The 19,796-nt window shown below is 52.6% G+C and overlaps 1 protein-coding gene across 1 annotated transcript; it reads left to right on the forward strand.

The window, feature by feature from the left end:
- Positions 1–9,982: 9,982 nt before the first annotated feature.
- On the forward strand, positions 9,983–19,238 carry TBL2 (transducin beta like 2). The gene is made up of 7 exons (XM_054493802.2): positions 9,983–10,484; positions 14,408–14,538; positions 14,799–14,983; positions 15,450–15,601; positions 15,951–16,077; positions 17,582–17,734; positions 17,951–19,238. Exons 1-7 carry the CDS (start codon positions 10,355–10,357, stop codon positions 18,414–18,416), a joined length of 1,344 nt encoding a protein of 447 aa, XP_054349777.1. The 5' UTR covers positions 9,983–10,354; the 3' UTR covers positions 18,417–19,238.
- Positions 19,239–19,796: the final 558 nt, after the last annotated feature.

The raw sequence follows: 19,796 nt of genomic DNA on the forward strand, positions 1-19,796 counted from the left end.
TTGCTGCTGCAGACAGGCTGGCCGTGGCTCGCCGCAAGGGAGGGTCCCGGCAGTGTATACGCTGCTGTTTTCACTCCCACGCGGCCAGAAGTTCCCCATCAAACATCCCCTTGACCCTGTGTCCCTTCCAGATGGCTTCTTCCCTTGAAAGAGTCATCTACACGTGCTCACTCTCCCTCCTCTCTTCCCTCTGCCCTCTTGGCTCCCCACCTTTGGGCTCCTCCTCCACCCTCACACCCCAGCCTCACCCCTGCGCTGACTCTGCTGTCACTGAGCTCACCTCTGACTGACCCGCTCCTTGCGAAATCCAGTGCCTGTTTCATAGTGCTATTCTGGTTTTTTTCCGGCCCTTGGGCCTCCGTCTTAAACCACTCTTTCCCTGGGAGTCCAGAATTCTCGACCAGGCTTGGTGGCTCACGCCTGTAATTCCAGCACTTTGGGAGGCCAAGGCGGGGGGATTGCTTGAGGCCAGGAGTTAGAGACCAGCCTGGACAACATAGTGAGACCCCATCTCTACAAAAAAATTAGCTGAGTGTTATGACATGGGCCTGTACCCGCCCCTACTCGGGAGGCTGAGCCCAGGAGTTCAAGGCTGCAATGAGCTATGATTGCACCACTGCACTCCAGCCTGGGCAACAGAGCAAGACTCTGTCTCAAAAATACAAAAAATAAAACAGAATTCTTGCCAAGCTCTCCTTCCTCCTCCGTGCCAATGCCCTCCCAGGTCCTGCTGTGGGAGCCTCTTTCTCGGCCTGTGCCTTCCTTAGCCATTCCCTTCTTGCTCTCTGGCAAGCCCCGGGCCATCTCAGCCCCTTCAGCCTCTCTGCAGAGGACCCCAACTCTGTATCTGCCTCGCTGTCTCCCCAGAGCTACACAACTACATGTCCAACCATCACCCTAACTTCTCCCTGTGAGCACTCCGCAGCTCCCTGAACACTGACGGACCCCAATACAGAACTCACCACTTGCATGATCTTCCCACTCAAACCTGGTCCTCCGAGTGTGCTCCAGCCCCGGGACAGGCACCACCACCCAGACACTTGTGCAAGCTGGAAACCATCATCTTCAGCTCCTCCACACACCCTGCTGCCCTGCGCTAGCTGTCACTGAGGACGGAAGCCTGGCCAGTTGAATTGAACATCGACCTCCATAGCCACCGCCCTGGTCCAACAGGACATCGCCTCTTCCATACATGTGCATTAGCCTCCTGTATCCCTTACAGTGAACAGCTTCTCAAACTTAAACATGCATTAATTATTAATAATGTGGGCCGGGCACGGTGGCTCATGCCTGTAATCCCAGCACTTTGGGAGGCCAAAGCCGGTGGATCACCTGAGGTCAGGAGTTCGAGACCAGCCTGGCTAACACAGTGAAACCCCGTCTCTACTAAAAATACAAAAAATTAGCTGGGCTTGGTGGCGGGCGCCTGTAGTTCCAGCTATTCGGGAGGCTGAGGCAGGAGAATGGTGTGAACCCGGGAGGCGGAGCTTGCAGTGAGCCGAGATTGCGCCACTGCACTCCAGCCTGGGCGACAGAGCGAGACTCCGTCTCAAAAAAAAACAAAAAAAAAACAAAAATTAGCCTGGCGTGGTGGTGGGCGCCTGTAATCCCAGCTACTCAAGAGGCTGAGGCAAAAGAATTGCTTGAATCCAGGAGGGCGGAGGTTGCGGTGAGCCGAGATCACGCCACTGTACTCCAGCCTGGGCAACAGATGAGACTCCGTCTCAAAAACAAATAAAATAAAATAAACGTGGTGGCTTTACTTTTTTTTTGAGACAGGGTTTCATCCTGTCACCCAGACCAGAGTGCAGTGGTGCAAACACAGCTCACTGCGGCCTCAACCTCCCAGGCTCAAGTGATCCTCTCACTTCAGCCCCTGCCAAGCAGCTGGGATCACAGGCATGCGCCACCAGGCCTGGCTAATTTTTAAATTTTTCGTAGAGACTCTATAGACTTTTTTTGTCTCGTTATATTGTCCAGGCTGGTCTCGAACATCTGGCCTCAAGCCATCCTCCCACCTCTGCCTCCCAAAGCGCTGGGATTACAGATGTGAGCCACCATGCCCAGCCAGTATGATGTTTACACATCAGCATCTTAAAAGTGATTCCAATATGGAGCCATGGTCAAGAACCACTGTAATAGAGGCTTTGAGCTGCAAATTACATCTAGGAGTTCAAATTAGTTTAAATCAGTGCTTCTTAAACTGTACGGTGCATCAGGATTAACTAGAGGGCTTGTTAAGGATTGGCTAGAGGGCCAGGCAAGTGGCTCACACCTATAATCCCAACATTTTGGGAGGCCGAGGCAGACAGATCATCTGAGGTCAAGGGTTCAAGACCAGCCTGGCCAACTTGGCAAAACCCTGTCTCTACTAAAAATACAAAAATTAGCCGGGTGTGGTGGTGTGTGCCTGTAGTCCCAGCTACTTGGGAGGCTGAGGCAGGAGAATCGCTTGAACCCAGGAGGTGGAGGTTGGAGTGAGCCAAGATTGCACCAGTGCACTCCATCCTGGGTGACAGAGCAAGACTCTGTCTGAAAGAAAAAAAAAAAAAAAAAAAATACAGCTTGCTGGGCCCCAGCTCCAGAGTTTCTGACCAAGTAACAGGTCTGGGATGGAGTCTAAGAATCTGCATTCCTGGCTGGGTACGGTGGCCTGTAGTCTCAGCTACTCAGGAGGCTGAGGCAGGAAGATCACTTGAGCCCAGGAGTTCAAGGCTGCAGTGAGCTATGATTGTACCACTGCATTCCAGCCTGGGCCACAGGGTGAGACCTTGTCTCAAAAACAGAATTTGCATTCCTAGTGCTGCTGGTCCAGGGACCACACTTTGAGAACCACTGCTTAAACAAGGCGGAAAGTTACCATTTCACCTAATGTAGAGAGGCCAGAGGTTAGGGAGGACTCCAGACAATACCAGTTGGAGCTCGTGTGCTTCAGTTGTTTCTTTGGCTACTGTTTGCCTCTGACAAGGCCAGGCTTCAGAGAAGGTGTTTGAGGTGCATTGTGATCCAACCCTGCTTTCCCTCCAGCCTCATTTCTCTCCATAGCCTCCCTCCCCTCACATCCGTAAAAGTCTTCAATCTCCAGTGATACCTGGGACTCATCTTGCTTTGCTCTTGAAAGGTGTGATCAACCGATGAGGAAGGCAAGCTTAGGGATTCCTGTCTCTTTTTCTTTTCTTTTTGCTTTTTTTTCTTTTGTTGGAGACAGAGCCTCGCTCTCTTGCCCAGGCTGGAGTGCAGTGATGCAATGTCAGCTCACTGCAACTTCCACCTCCCCGGTTCAAGTGATTCTCCTGCCTCAGCCTCCTGAGTAGCTGGGATTACAGATGTGCACCACCAGGCCTGGCTAACTTTTTGTATTTTTAGTAGAGACAGGGTTTCACCATGTTGGCCAGGCTGGTCTCGAACTCCTGGCCTCAAGTGACCTGCCCGCCTTGGCATCTCAATTTTCTTTTTTTTGAGATAGGTCTGTTGCCTGACTGGAGTGCAGTGGCACGATCATAGTTTACCCAAAGCCTTGAACTCCTGGGCTCAAGTGATCCTCCTCCTGCCTTAGCCTCCTGAGTAGCTGGGACTAGAGTTGTGCACCACCACGCCTGGCTAATTTTTTTTATAGAAATGGAGTCTTGCTACTTTGCCCAGGCTGGTCTCGAACTCCTGGCCTCAAGTGATCCTCCTGCCTCAGCCTCCCACAGGCTGCGATTATAGGCATAAGCCGCTGTGCCTGGCCTCCCGTCTCCTTATTTACTTCTTTTTTTTTTTTTGTGATGGAGTCTTGCTCTGTCACCCAGGCTGGAATGCCGTGGCACAATCTCGGCTCATTGCAACCTCTTCCTCCTGGGTTCAAGTGATTCTCCTGCCCCAGTCTCCCGAGTAGCTGGGACTACAGGTGCGCACCACCACACCTGGCTAATTTTTGTATTTTTAGTAGAGACGAGGTTTCGCCATATCGGTCAAGCTGGTCTTGAACTCCTGACCTCAAGATGATCCACCCACCTCGGCCTCCCAAAGTGCTGGGATTACAGGCATGAGCCACCGTGCCCGGTCAGAAGCGGTTACTTCCACCTCCGTACCTTGGCTGGTTCTCGCTTTCCATGTAGCACTCCCTCGTGCTGTTTCACCTGTCTAAATGCCCACCCCTGAAGCTACAGTCAAGTTGCACTGCCCCTCAACATCCATTGGCAAGTCCCCTGCTTCCTGATCCACTCAGCTATCCTGAGTCCCACTGTGTGTCCTCACTTGTCCTTCCACATATCAGTCTTGGCTTCCAACTGGGCTACATAAAACTTGAGAGTAAGAGCAAGGCCACACCACAGCCAGAGTGGCTTGCTGGGAGGAGCATGGATTTTTTTTTTTCTTTTTTGAGACAGGATCTCACTCTGTGGCCCAGGCTGGAGTGCAGTGGTGTGATCACAGCTCACTGCAGCCTCAAACTCCTGGGCTCAAGCAATCCTCCTGCCTCAGCCTCCTGAGTAGCTGGGACTACAGGCATGCACCACCATGCCTAATTTTTTTATTTTGTAGAGGTGGGGTCTTACTATGTTGGCCAGGCTGGTCTCAAATTCCTGGGCTCAGGTGATTCTCCTGCCTCAGCCTCCCACAGTGGTGGGATAATAGGCGGGAGCCACAGTGCCCTGCCCAAGTATGGATCCTAAGTGTAGTAGACCTGGGTTTGACTCTGGGTTATTTCCCTTGCTTCCTTGTTGAACTTGGGCATATTATTTGATGTAAGCCTAGTGTTTCTCTTCATCTGCTTAAAAATTAAAGTTATAACATGGCCTGTCTTAAAGGCCAACTGAATTCAAGGATGTGAAAGAATTTGGTAGCCTCAACTGAGCTGTACAAAGAGAGGCTACTCTTTCTTCCTCTTACCCCACATCTACAGATTGCAGCCAGACAGGACATGTATTTGTCCCCAGGCTCACTCTCCAGCTGTATGACCTTGGGAAAGTCACCTAACTTCCTAGAGCATCAGTCTCCTCATCTGTGAGAAGGGAATGTGAGCAAGTGAAATGAAACGCAAAGCTCCTGGATCAGACGGGTGCAGTGGCTCGCTCCTGTAATCCCAGCAATTTGGGAGGATGAGGGCGGGAGGATTGCTTGAGGCCAGGAGTTCTAGAGACCAGCCTCGGCAACGTAGCAAGACCCTGTCTCTACAGAAAATTCAAAAATTAGCTGGGTGTGGTGGTGAGCACCTATGGTCCAAGCTACTTGGGAGGCTGTGGTGGGAGGATTGCTTGAGCCTAGGAGTTTCAGGCTGCAATCAGCTGTGATTGCGCCACTGCACTCCAGCCTGGGCGACACAGTGGGACTCTCTTTATTTAAAAAATGCTCCTGGATCAATAAATGTCACATGCAAAATGCTTGGTAAATGAAATTCTTCTTAAAAGTGGATCTTTGGCCAGGCTTGGTGGCTCACGCCTGTAATCCCAGCACTTTGGGAGGTTGAGGCAGGAGGATTACTTGAGTTCAGGAGTTCGAGACCAGCCTGAGCAACATAGTGAAACCTTGTCTCTACAAAACACACACAAAAAAATTAGCTGGGTGTGATGGTGCATGCCTGTAGTCCTAGCTACTTGGGAGGCTGAGGCAGGAGGATTGATTGAGGCAGAAGGATCACTTGAGCCCGGGAGGGGGAAGTTGCAGTGAGCCGAGATCATGCCATTGCATTCCAGCCTGGGCGACACAGTGAGACTCTGTCTCAAAATAAATAAATAAATAAATATTTTTAAAAGTGTAGCTTGTCTCTAGATGGTGGAGAAAGTAGCTTATGGCTGGGCCCACAGTCCTAAGTAGCAAGATAGGGAGGACAGGCCTCAGGATGCTCTAGACACCCCCTTGCACCCCTCCCTACCCCACTGCCCACAGCTGAGTCAATGCCAGTTTCCCGCAAAGGACAAAAGGGAAGGAAATGAGGCTGCTCCATTTGCTCTCTGACTGGATCCATTTCCTCCCCCAAGATTGCGGGTGTGTCTGTCTGTCATCTAGCCTCTGCAGCGGCCACTGTTCTGAGGGTCCTTCTCATTGCCGAAGGGCCTGGACTGTCAGGAAGGCAGGCTCCTGGGTGGGGATGGAAATGTTTGCAGCAGGAATCTCCAACTCCGGTACTTCGACTCACTCTGGGCTTTGGGACTGGGACACCCACGAAGGATGCCTGTTCAACCCAAATTCTACCAATAAGTCTTTCAGATCGTCTCCTTGTTGGTGGAATTTGAATAAGTTCTGTAGATAGCATCAATGGCAAGTTCCTGGTTTTGATATTGCACTGCAGTTATGCAAGATGTTACTATTGGAGGAAACTGAGAGGAAGAGTCCATGAGACCTCCCTGTTCACTTTTTCAAACCACTGTGAATCTTTATATCTTTTTTTTTTTTTTTTTTTTTGGTGACACAGGGTCTCACTCTGTTGCTCAGGCTGCAGTGCAGTGGCACGATCACAGCTCACTACAGCCTCGACCTCCCGAACTTAGGTGATTCTGCCACCTTAGCCTGCCAGTTAGCTGGGACTATAGGCACGTGTCACCATGTCTGGCTAATTTTTTTTTTTTTTTTTTTTGAGAAGGAACCTCACTCTGTCGCCCCAGCTGGAGTGCAGTGGCACAATCTTGGCTCACTGCAACCTCCGCCTCCCAGGTTCAAGCAATTCTCCTGCCTCAGCCTCCCGAGTAGCTAGGATTACAGGTGTGCACCACTATGCCTGGCTAATTTTTGTATTTTTAGTAGAGATGGGGTTTCACCATGTTAGCCAGGCTGGTCTCGAACTCCTGACCTCAGGTGGTCCGCCTGCCTCAGCCTCCCAAAGTGCTAGGATTACAAGCGTGAGCCACCACGCCCAGCCTTAACTTCTTTTTTTTTTTTTTTTTTTTTTGAGATGGAGTCTCACCCTGTCGCCCAGGCTGCAGTGCAGTGATGCAATCACGGCTCACTGCAAAACCACCTCCTGGGTCTAAGCAATCCTTCTGCCTCAGCCTCCCAAGTAGCCGGGACCACAGGCATGTACCATCACGCCCGTCTAATTTTTGTAGTTTTTGGTAGAGACGGGGTTTCACTATGTTGGCCAGGCTGATCTTGAACTCCTGACCTCATGATCCACCTGCCTTGGCCTCCCAAAGTGCTAGGATTACAGGTGTGAGCCACCACGCCCGGACAACTTTTTGTATTTTTATTAGAGACAGGGTTTCACTATGTTGCTCAGGCTGGGCTCAAGCTCCTGGGCTAAAGCCTGGGCCTCCCAAAGTGGTGGGATTACAGCCGTGAGCAATCACACCCAGCCTATTTATTTATTTTATAGAGATGAGGTCTTGCTATGTTGCCCAGACCGGTCTTGAACTGCTAGGCTCAAGCAATCTGCCCACCTTGGCCTCCCAAAGTGTTGGGGATTACAGGCTTTAGCCACTGTGCCTGGCGGCTGTAATTATTTTAAACGAAGTTTTCTTTTTTCTTTTTTTTCTTTCTGTTTTTATTTTATTTATTTTATATTTATTTTTGAGATGGAGTCTCACTCTTATCACCCAAACCGGAGTGCAGTGGAGCAGTCTTGGCTCACTGCAACCTCTGCCTCCCGGGTTCAAGCAATTCTCCTGCCTCAGCCTCCTGAGTAGGTGGGATTAGAGGCGTGCGACACCATGCCCGGCTAATTTTTGTACTTTTAGTAGAGATGGGGTTTTGCCATGTTGGCCAGGCTGGTCTTGAACTCCTGACCTCAGGTGATCCTCCCACCTCGGCCTCCCAAAGTGCTGGGATTACAGGCATGGGCCACTGCACCTGGCCTTAAAAGAAGTTTTCTAGGCTGGGCACGATGGCTCACGCCTGTAATCCCAGCACTTTGGGAGGCCGGGGCAGGTGGATCACGAGGTCAGGAGATTGAGACCATCCTGGCTAACATGGCGAAACCCCGTCTCTACTAAAAATAAAAATAAAAAATAGCCGGGCGTGGTGGCGGGCGCCTGTAGTCCCAGCTACTCGGGAGGCTGAGGCAGGAGAACGGCGTGAACCTGGAAGGCGGAGCTTGCAGTGAGCGGACACGGTGCCACTGCACTCCAGCCTGGCCGACAGAGAGAGATTCCGTCTCAAAAAAAAAAAGGAAGTTTTCTGGCTGGGCGCAGTGGCTCAAGCCTGTAATCCTAGCACTTTGGGAGGCCGAGGCAGGCAGATCACGAGGTCAGGAGATCCAGACCATCCCGGCTAACACGGTGAAACCCTGTCTCTACCAAAAATATAAAAATTAGCTGGGCATGGTGGCAGGCGCCTGTAGTCCCAGCTACTCGGGAGGCTGAGGCAGGAGAATGGCATGAACCCAGGAGGCGGAGGTTGCAGTGAGCCGAGATCGCGCCACTGCGCTCCAGCCTGGGCAACAGAGCAAGACTCCGTCTCACACACAAAAAAAAAGTTTTCTATGAAAAAATCTCCTGGTCTGGACCAGGCATGGTGGCTCACACCTGTAATCCCAACACTTTGAGAGGCCGAGGCAGGCAGATCACGAGGTCAGGAGTTCAAGACCAGCCTGGCCAACATAGTGAAACCCCGTCTCTACTAAAAAATACAAAAAATTAGCGGGAAGTGGTAGCGGGCGCCCGTAATCCCAGCTACTCGGGAGGCTGAGGCAAGCGAATCGCTTGAACCCGGGAGGCAGAGGTTGCAGTGAGCAGAGATCGCGCCATTGCACTCCAGCCTGGGCGACAGTGCGACGAGACTCCATCTCAAAAAATAAAAAATAAAAATAATCTCCCAGCTCGGCATGGTGGCTCATGCCTGTAATCCCAGCACTTTGGGAGGCCGAAGCAGGTGGATCACCTGAGGTCAAAAGTTCGAGACCAGCCTAGCCAACATGGCAAAACCCCCGTCTCTATAGAAAACACAAAAATTAGCAGGGCGTGGTGGCTCACACCTGTAATCCCAGCTACTCTGGAGGCTGAGGCAGGAGAATCTCTTGCACCCGGGAGGCGGAGGTTGCAGTGAGCCGAGACGCGTCACTGCACTCCAGCCTGGGCAACAGAATGAGACTCCGTCTCAAAAGTAAATACATAAATAAAAAAATAAAATAAGTTTTCTATGAAAAATTCTCCCTTTCAACTTTCGACTTGCCAGGCCATCCCCAAATCCAGGCCCTCGTCACCTCCCTCTCGGATCCTTGAAGCCACTTCCGGTTTTCTGATTTTGGTCTTTTCACACAAAGGTCCATCCAGGGAATCCTCAGACACAGCTTTTGCCCCACCTCTCCCTGTAATGAGCAGCTTGTTGGATGGAGCCAGCGCTCAACGTCTCCCAGACCTTTCCGCCCCTCTAGCCGTTTCCCACATCCCAGCTTCTCAGGTCTTTGCGGAGGCTGTTCCACACCACGCGCCTGGCCTACTGTTCCCCTTCTCCACCAGCAATAAAAGTAAAAGCCCATCTGAACTTTCGCTGATGCTAAGTTTCCTATCCGTTAAATGGTAATAATAATCCCTGCCCTGCTTCCTTGAAAGGATCCAGTGTGGTGATGGCTGGAATAATGCCTTTAGTAAACAATTAGATCAGAGTTCTTCAGGAGGAGGCGTGAGCAGTGGTTGCAAATCCCGTTTTCCTTCGCCCTCTGCAGCCCTGCAATCTCAACCGCCAGGCGACCCGCCCCTCGAAACGCACCAAGAGTCGAGCCCAGCCCCTCGAGAAGTTCTACTTCCAGGCCCTGCCCCTCGAGACACTCTACCTCCGGGTTCTGCCCCTAGAGACGGTCTAACAACCCAGCCCCGCCCCTCGAGACGCGCTGACTCCAGACTCCGCCTCTCGAGGCGCTCTAATAACTAGGCTCCGCGCCTGGAGATGCTCTAACTCCAGGCCTCGCCCCTGGAGACAGTCTAACTCCAGGCTCCGCCCCTCGAGACGCTCTAACCTAGTCTCCGTCCCTCCAGGCGCTCTAACAACCAGGTCCCGCCCCTCGAGACGCTCTACCTCTGGGTTCGGCCCCTCGAGGAGCTCTAACGACCTGGCGCGGCCCCTAGAGGCGCTCTAACCCAAGCTCCGCCCCTCGACTTGCTCTAATAACCAGGCTCCGCTCCTCGAGATGCTCTAACGGCCAGGCCCCGCCTTCAAAGCTCTCTAATAACCAGGCCCCGCCCCTCGAAGAGCGCTAACAGCCAGGCCCCGCCCCTCGAGCGCCCCAACAGCCGGGCCCCACCCCTTGAGGCGCTCTAACGGCCAGGCCCCGCCCTGAAGGCGTTGTAACAACCAGGCTCCGCCCCCAGGCGCTCTAACGGCCCTGCCCCGCCGCTTGAGGGGCCCCAACGGCTAGGCCCCGCCCCCGCGTGCGTGCGCGGCCCCGCAGAGCCGTGCGGGCGTCCGCGTACTCACTGGCTGAGGTGGCAGTGGCTCCACCAACATGGAGCTTTCGCAGATGACGGAGCTCATGGGGCTGTCGGTGTTGCTTGGGCTGCTGGCCCTGATGGCGACGGCGGCGGTAGCGCGGGGGTGGCTGCGCGCGGGGGAGGAGAGGAGCGGTCGGCCGGCCTGTAAGTGGGGCCGGGTCGGGTGGGGGCGGCCCGCGGTGTCGCGGCTCCCGGCCTCCTCGTGGTCCGACCTGCGGTTTGGGCCCGCGGCTGGTGGGACCCGGCGACTCCATAGGTCTCAGTTTCTCCTCTGGTAACGTGAGCTTCGCTTCCAGAGACGGGGGCCCGCCTCGCCGGGCTAGGCGCACCTCCTGGGGCGGGACTGGCTCCAACGTGGGCCCCTTGCTGCGGCTTTCTCTGCGGCCGAGGCCAGGCCGTTCCCTGGGTGGCCAGGAGAAAACCGTAAACTCTTCAGCCTGCTCCGTGGCTGCGATCTCGGAAAAAGCACCAATTCTGTGATGTGCAGCAGCATTTACTGGGCATCTATGACCCTGTGATAGGCTTTGGGCTCTTTTTCTGTAAGGAGTCCAGTAAAGGAGAAGTACATCTGCATTATGAACACCTAAATATGTAAGTGAAAAACACGGTGAAATAAGTTTCATTGAGGCCAGGCAAAGTGGCTCACGCCTGTATTCCCAGCACTTTGGGAGGCCGAGGCAGGGAGATCGCTTGAGCCCAGGAGTTTAGGACCAGCCTGAGCAACATAGCAAGACCCCATCTCTACGAAAAATTAGCTAGGTGTGGTTGTGCACGCCCCTGTAGTCCCAGCTCCATGGGAGGCCGAGGCAGGAGGGTGTCGTGAGTCCAGGAGTTCAAGGCTGCAGTGAGCTGTGATCGATCGCGCCACTGCACTCCAACCTGGGTGACGGCAAGAGCCTGTCTCTGAAAAGTTTCATAGAAGAGGTTAGTACTGGAAACGGGAAACACCAGAGAGTCAGTGGGCAGCCCTGCTCTTTTTATTTATTTTTGAGACAGAGTTTCGCTCTTCTGGCCCAGGCTGGAGTGCAGTGGCACAATCTTGGCTCGCTGCAACTTCCGGCTGCCGGGTTCAAGCGATTCTTCTCCCTCTGCCTCCCGAGTAGCTGGGACTACAGGCACACACCACCACACCTGGCTAATTTTTGTATATTTAGTAGACGGGGTTTCGCCACGTTGGTCAGGCTGGTCTCGAACTCCTGATCTCGGGTGATCCACTCGTCCTGGCCTCCAAAAGTGCTGGGATTACAGGTGTGAACCACTGCGCCCGGCCAGCCCTGCATTTTTTTTTTTTTTTTTTTTTTTGAGACGGAGTCTTGCTCTGTCGCCCAGTCTGGAGTGCGGTGGCGTGATCTCGGCTCACTGCGAAACTGCAAGCTCCGCCTCTGGGTTCACGCCATTCTCCTGCCTCAGCCTCCTGAGTAGCTGGGACTACAGGCGTCCAACACCACGCCCGGCTAATTTTTTGTATTTTTTGAGTAGAGACGGGGTTTCACTGTGTTAGCCAGGATAGTCTCAATCTCCTAACTTCGTGTGATCCACCTGCCTCGGCCTCCCAAAGTGCTGGGATTACAGGCGTGAGCCACCCTGTCCGGCCGAGCCCTGCTCTTTTATGGGGGAGGTGGTTGTTAGGGAAATCATTACTGAGAATAGGGGGCACATGAGGTAGTATGGGGTCTCAAAGAATAGTTCTAGAAAAAGAGTTTGCCAGAAGGCCAAGGAAAAAAGACATTCCTGCCAATGGCAATACCCGAGAAGGCAAGGAGTCCCCAAACAGCATTTAGTATGACTTAAGTGTGAGGAGGGGGGCTTGTTAGACAAGCCTGGAGAGAAGGAAGCAGAGGACAGATTGTGGCTGTGTTTGTTTGCAGGGCCCAGGAGCTTTTTTCCTGTTGGAATTGGGGAGCTTCTGCAGTCATTTACCACATGCCAGCTTTGTGACTCAATTAAGTATCTTATACAAAAGTGACTGGCTCCACTCCCCAACACAGGACTCAACAGATGTTGACTTCTCATCCCCGAGTTCTTTCGGGTACTGGAGTGCAGTGGCGCGATCTCAGCTCACTGCAACCTCTACCTCCTGGGTTCAAGTGATTCTCCTGCCTCAGCCTTCTGAGTAGCTAGGATTACAGGCGCCTGCCACCACACCCAGCTAATTTTTGTATTTTTAGTAGAGACGGGGTTTCAGCATGTTGGCCAGACTGGTGGAACTCCTGGGCATCAAGATGATCCAGCTGCCGGACCGGGCGCGGTGACTCACGCCTGTAATCCCAGCACTTTGGGAGGCCGAGGCTGGCAGGTCACGAGGTCAGGAGATCAAGACTGAGGCGACACAGTGAGACTCTGTCTCAAAAAAAAAAAAAAAAAAAAAAAAAGATCCAGCTGCCTCAGCCTCCCAAAGTGCTGGGATTACAGGCATGAGCCACCGCACCCGGCCTCCATGGAGCCTTTAATGCTTGTGTTGGGTACTTTTGCTTGTCACTTTGTAGATATCTCATCCAATTCAATCTCCCTTATTTTTATTAATTTATTTCTTTTGAGACAGAATCTCACTCTGTCGCCCAGGCTGGAATACAGTGGCACGATCACTGCATTCGAACTCCTGGGCTCAAGCAATTTTCCCTCCTCAGCCTCCGAATAGCTGGGACCACAGGTGCATGCCACCATGCCCAGCTAATTAAAGTTTTCTGTAGAGATGGGGTGTCACTACATTACCCAGGCTGGTCTCGAACTCCTGAGCTCAAGCAATCCTCCCACCTCAGCCTCCTGAAGTGCTGGGATCACAGGCATGAGCCACTGCGCCCAGTTCTCAACCTCTCTTTAAGAAAACCAAGGTTGGGCCGGACACGGTGGCTCACGCCTATAATCCCAGCACTTTGGGAGGCCAAGGCAGGCAGATCACTTGAGGTGAGGAGTTGGAGACAAGCCTGGCCAACATGGTGAAACCCCATCTCTACTAAAAAAACAAAAAAACTGGGGCCAGGTGCCATGGCTCACGCCTGTAATCCTAGCACTTTGGGAGGCTGAGGCGGGTGGATCACAAGGTCAGGAGATTGAGACCATTCTGGCTAATGTGGTGAAACCCCATGTCTACTAAAAATACAAAAAAAATTAGCCGAGTGTGGTGGCGGGCGCCTGTAGTCCCAGCTACTTGGGAGGCTGAGGCAGGAGAATGGTGTGAACCTGGGAGGCAGAGCTTGCAGTGAGCTGAGATCATGCCACTACACTCCAGCCTGGGCGACAGAGCAAGACTCCATCTCAAAAAAAAAAAAAAAATTAGCTGGATATGGTGGTGCACGCCCATAATCCCAGCTACTTGGGAGACTGAGGCACGAGAATTGCTTGAACCCGGGAGGCAGAGGCTACAGTGAGCGGAGATCACGCCACTGCCCTCCAGCCTGGGCGACAGAGCAAGACTCTGTCTCCAAAAAAAAGAAAGAAAGAAAAGAAAAAAAAACCAAGATCCAGAGCAATTCACTAACTTACCCAAAGCAAGGCCGCTAGAGACGGTTGTGCAAATTACTCCCTACATAGGGATGTCTGGCCAAGGATCCACACTCCACTGGCCGTGCTGTGTACCCGCCCAGCAGCATCACTCCACCCAGAGAGTGCGCCTTTTCCACTCTACATGAAGGTGCTCTGTGGACTTACTGTAAACAGCCTCCTCAGTAGTCAGTCAGTAGTAGAGAGAGAATCCAAACCCAGGTCTGATTCCAAAGCCTCTGTTTTGTTTCCGTTTTCTGTTTGTTTTTTTTGAGACAGGGTCTCGCTCTGTCACTCAGGATGGAACGCAGTAGTGTTGTGATCATAGCTTACTGCAGCCTCAAACTCCTGGGCTCAAGTGATCCTCCTGCCTCAGCCTTCCAAAGCGTTGGGATTACAGGCATGAGCCACCATACCCAGCCAGCCAAAGTCTCTGTTTTTGCCCATATCACACTTATTCTCCTCCAGAAGACAAGGGCCATATCTGGTTAATCTCCTGCTGTTCCACTCATTGCCTGGCTAATCATAGGTGGGCAGTAAATGCTTATCAGTGAGTAACTGGAGAACAACATGGCCCTTCCTTATAGGCCAAAAAGCAAATGGATTTCCACCTGACAAATCCTCGGGATCCAAGAAGCAGAAACAGTATCAGCGGATTCGGAAGGAGAAGCCTCAACAACACAACTTCACCCACCGCCTCCTGGCTGCAGCTCTGAAGGTACGTGGGGTACCTGGCACAGTGTGCACCCTGAGACTCAGCCCCACAGGCTTTTCCTCTGGAGTATTCCATGCATGTTATAGGCTCTCCTGCCTCTGATCAGAATCAGCAGGGATGCTTAATTCTGTCCCCTCTCATCGCAGCCCAACCTCAGCTTGCTGTTAATCCAGGCCACAGGGCCCCATCTCCCTGGCTCCAGGTTTGGCTTCCCCATCTCCCCCAGGAGCTCCTATTCACACTTCCTGCCACCCTTCCCCTAGAGCCACAGCGGGAACATATCTTGCATGGACTTTAGCAGCAATGGCAAATACCTGGCCACCTGTGCAGATGATCGCACCATCCGCATCTGGAGCACCAAGGACTTCCTGCAGCGAGAGCACCGCAGCATGAGAGCCAACGTGGAGCTGGATCACGCCACCCTGGTGCGCTTCAGCCCTGACTGCAGGTGGGACAGGACGGAGCCTCAGGTTTGCCTGCAGAGGCCCAGTCCCAGGCTTTGGCCTTCTCATATCTGCTTTGAGGTAGCGAGGAGGGACCTGGACCCAGGGCCTCCTTTGGGGTGCCAGAAAGAGCATCCACATAGTTTGCGTGCTGCCTGGGGCTCCCTGGAGGTCTGGGCTGCTATATAGCAAGGAAACGCGGGGAGGTCTCTTCCTACCCGGAAATACCTTGGCTTGGCTTCCAGATGAGCCTTAGTTTCTAAACCCTAGAGAGAAACTAAAGGAGCCAAAGGTATTGGAATCTTCCCTTTTGAGGAGTTTTATGAGATTTGGAACCAGGGGCTTCAGTTGTAAGGCTAGACTGTGGGGCATGAGGGGAGATCTTGACTTCCCCGAGAACCCAGCACAGGACCTGGAACACAGAGCCTCTTTGTCCAGTGAGAGAGTGACTTGTCTGCTGCCTGTCTCTAGAGCCTTCATCGTCTGGCTGGCCAACGGGGACACCCTCCGTGTCTTCAAGATGACCAAGCGGGAGGATGGGGGCTATACCTTCACAGCCACCCCAGAGGACTTCCCTAAAAAGCACAAGGCGCCTGTCATCGACATTGGCATTGCTAACACAGGTAAGAGGCATTCAGAGGGTGGCACCTACCCAAAGCATGAAGGAAAGATCCAGTTCTATTTCCTCAATGAGTTAATGCTGCCTGAAAGTTCTGCTCAACCTAAGAGGGACAAGGGGGCCCTGGCTCTGAACAGCTTGGCTCTGTGCTCCCCTGGAGTCCCTGGGCCACACCAGGTCCCTAGGGAAGGTGGGGAAGGGCCACAGTCTTCAGCAGAGTCCTTATCTGTAGTGACCCTTGGCCTGGGAGGAGGCATATATACTTCGGGCAGCAGAGGCCTTGTAAGTGTCTTTGGAGAATGACAGTTGGTCAGGTCACTGCCCGTGACCCACATCACTCCCTTCCCGCTCAGGGAAGTTTATCATGACTGCCTCCAGTGACACCACTGTCCTCATCTGGAGCCTGAAGGGTCAAGTGCTGTCTACCATCAACACCAACCAGATGAACAACACACACGCTGCTGTATCTCCCTGTGGCAGGTGGGCAAGGAGGGGTATTGGTGTCTGGGACCACGAGAGGCTGGGCCAGGGAGCAGGCACAGAACAGAGAGCCAGCTTCATCACATGGGAAAAGCATACGGGGTGGGGTCAGGAACCTGAGCTTCAAGTCTCAGCTCTCCCCACTTGCAGTAGTGGGATTTCATGCAGGTCACCCCATGTCCTTAGTCGCTATTTCTTCATCTTCAGTGTTTTTGTTTTTTAGAAAATTAGTCTCACTCTGTCACCCAGGCTGGAGCACAGTGGTGCGATCATAGCTCACTGCAGCCTCAAACTCCTGGGTTGTAGCGATCCTCCCAGCTCAGCCTCCTGAGTAGTCGGGACTATAGGCATGTGCCACTGTGCTCAGCTAATTTTTGTTTTTTGTTTGTTTGTTTGTTGAGATGGTTTCACCCTCGCCCAGGCAGGAGTGCAGTGGCGCGATCACAGCTCACTGTAGCCTTGACCTCCCAGGCTCAGACCATCCTCCCACCTTAGCCTCCCGAGTAGCTGGGACTACAGGTGTGCACTACCACACCTGGCTAATTTTTGTATTTTTTGTTGAGATGGGGTCTTACTGTGTTGCCTAGGCCAGTCCTGAACTCCCGGCCTCAAGTGATCCTCTTGCCTCGACCTCCCAAAGTGGTAGAATTACAGGCGTGAGCCACTGCGCCAAGACACCTTTGGGCGGGGATGTTACATATCTTAGAACAAGGCTAGAAGATAAACTGAGGTCACATACATAAAAGAACTTTTTTGTTGTTGTTGTTCGTTTGTTTTTTGAGACGGAGTTTCACTCTTGTTGCTTAGGCTGGAGTGCAGTGGCATGATCTTGGCTCACCGCAACCTCCATCTCCTGGGTTCAAGTGATTCTCCTGCCTCAGCCTCCCCCAAGTAGCTGGGATTACAGGCATGCACCACCACGCCCAGCTAATTTTTTATTTTTAGTAGAGGCGAGGTTTCTCCATGTTGGTCGGGCTGGTCTCAAACTGTCGACCTCAGGTGATCTGCCCGCCTGGGCCTCCCAAAGTGCTGGGATTACAGGTGTGAGCCACCACACCTGGCTTTTTTTTTTTTTTTTTTTTTTTTTTCTGAGACAGAGTCTCGCTCTGTTGCCCAGGCTGGAGTGCAGTGGTGCAATCTCAGCTCACTGCAGCCTCCACCTACCAGGTTCAAGTGATTCTCCCACCTCAGCCTTCCCAGTAGGTGGGACTACAGGCACGTGCCACCACGCCTGGCTAATTTTGTATTTTTAGTAGAGACGAGGTTTCACCATGTTGGCCAGGCTGGTCTCGAACTCCTGACCTCAGGTGATCCACCCACCTCGGCCTCCCAAAGTGTTGGGATGACAGGCGTGAGCCACCGTGCCCGGCCAAAATAACTCTTTAAAGGTTTATATTATCCAGATATGAGGATTATCAACTTTCTCAGGAAAGAGATTGAGGGGTTTTACAGGAACAACATGCTCCCAAAATGAAGTTTTAAAGGCTTCTGGGTTGTATGGCAGATTTGTAGCCTCATGTGGCTTCACCCCGGATGTGAAGGTTTGGGAAGTCTGCTTTGGAAAGAAGGGGGAGTTCCAGGAGGTGGTGCGAGCCTTCGAACTAAAGGGCCACTCTGCGGCTGTGCACTCGTTTGCTTTCTCCAACGACTCGCGGAGGTAAGTGAGTCCGCTCTGATGTCTGACCAGTGGCTCTTGTGCCCTCTTGACAACCAGGGTCCTTCTGCCTGTTTGTGCCATGGCTCTGAAGCGGGTAGGGTGCCTGGCCCTCGGCAGGAAGCTGACTTAGCCTCCTAGCTGGAGCTGCTCAAGTTGGGCCAGTGCTTACCCTGCCAGGGTGTGTTGGGGCTTAAGCTGTGATTTTCTGTGCTGCAGGATGGCTTCTGTCTCCAAGGATGGTACATGGAAACTGTGGGACACAAATGTGGAATACAAGAAGCAGCAGGACCCCTACTTGCTGAAGACAGGCCGCTTTGAAGAGGCGGCGAGCGCCGCGCCGTGCCGCCTGGCCCTCTCCCCCAATGCCCAGGTCTTGGCCTTGGCCAGTGGCAGTAGTATTCATCTCTACAATACCCGGCGGGGCGAGAAGGAGGAGTGCTTTGAGCGGGTCCATGGCGAGTGTATCGCCAACTTGTCCTTTGACATCACTGGCCGCTTTCTGGCCTCCTGTGGAGACCGAGCGGTGCGGCTCTTTCACAACACTCCTGGCCACCGGGCCATGGTGGAGGAGATGCAGGGCCACCTGAAGCGGGCCTCCAACGACAGCACCCGCCAGAGGCTGCAGCAGCAGCTGACCCAGGCCCAAGAGACCCTGAAGAGCCTGGGTGCCCTGAAGAAGTGACTCTGGGAGGGCCCGGCGCAGAGGATTGAGGAGGAGGGATCTGGCCTCCTCATGGCGCTGCTGCCACCTTTACTTCCAGGTGGAAGCCTTTCAGAAGACGTCTCCTGGTTTTCTTACTGGTGGCCCCGCTTCTTCCCATTGAAACTACTCTTGTCTACTTAGGTCTGTCTCTTCTTGCTGGCTGTGACTCCTCCCCGACTAGTGGCCAAGGTGCTTTTCTTCCTCCCAGGCCCAGTGGGTGGAATCTGTCCCCACCCAGCACTGAGGAGAATGGTAGAGAGGAAAGGAGAGAGAGAGAACATGATTTTTGGCCTTGTGGCAGCACATCCTCACACCCAAAGAAGGTTGTAAATGTTCCAGAACAACCTAGAGAACACCTGAGTACTAAGCAGCAGTTGTGCAAGGATGGGAGACTGGGATAGCTTCCCATCACAGAACTGTGTTCCATCAAAAATATACTAAGGGATTTCCTTCTGGGCCTCAGTTCTATTTGTAAGATGGAGAATAATCCTCTCTGTGAACTCCTTGCAAAGATGATGTGAGGCTGAGAGTATCAAGTCCCTAGGTCTGGAAGAAAAGTGGAAAAGAGTAGTACTATTGTCCAATGTCATGAAAGTGGTAAAAGTGGGAACCAGTGTGCTTTGAAACCAAATTAGAAACACATTCCTTGGGAAGGCAAAGTTTTCTGGGACTTGGTCATACATTTTATATGGTTGGGACTCCTCTCTTCAGGAGATGAAGAGAGCTCTTTTCAGTTCATCAAGTTCATCAGATGTTTGAGTGCCTACTCTGTGCCCAAATAAATATGAGCTGGGGATTAAATATGAATAAGACATGGTTTCTGTCATCAAAGATGGCTGGTGGGAGAGAGAGACACACCCTTATTAAGTGCTTTGTGTTAGTTTATTCATAGCTACTGTTATATATGTCAAGGCAAGAGAAGACCAGAGCAGGACAGAGGCAATGGGTATTGAAGTTGAAGGGGTACATTTGCTAAGAGAGTCGGTATTGAGAAGTTTAAATTTGTGAATTTGAAGGCTGCTTGGATATGGCAGGTAAGGGAAATGAGGTATCTGGGAAGACTTGAGTGTAGGCAATTTATTCATCCCAAGTCAAACTCTTGATCTGTCTCACGAAAACTATGACCCCCCACTGGTTGCCCCCAACCTCTCAGTGTGGGAACAAGCCACAACCTTGGAGTTATCCTTGATGACTCCCCATTCATTATCCCCTCTGTCCCACCACCACTGCCGTCGTCTGTTCACCAGAACGTTCTTTTGGTTACACTCCACGTGACATCCTGAGGCTGTTGCTTCTCTCCAGCTTTTCTGTTACCATCCTGGTCCTGGCCCCTGTCACCTAGTGGGGGCCACTGTAATA

Source organism: Pongo pygmaeus, chromosome 6, assembly GCF_028885625.2.
Source record: "Pongo pygmaeus isolate AG05252 chromosome 6, NHGRI_mPonPyg2-v2.0_pri, whole genome shotgun sequence".
Lineage (NCBI taxonomy): Eukaryota > Metazoa > Chordata > Mammalia > Primates > Hominidae > Pongo > Pongo pygmaeus.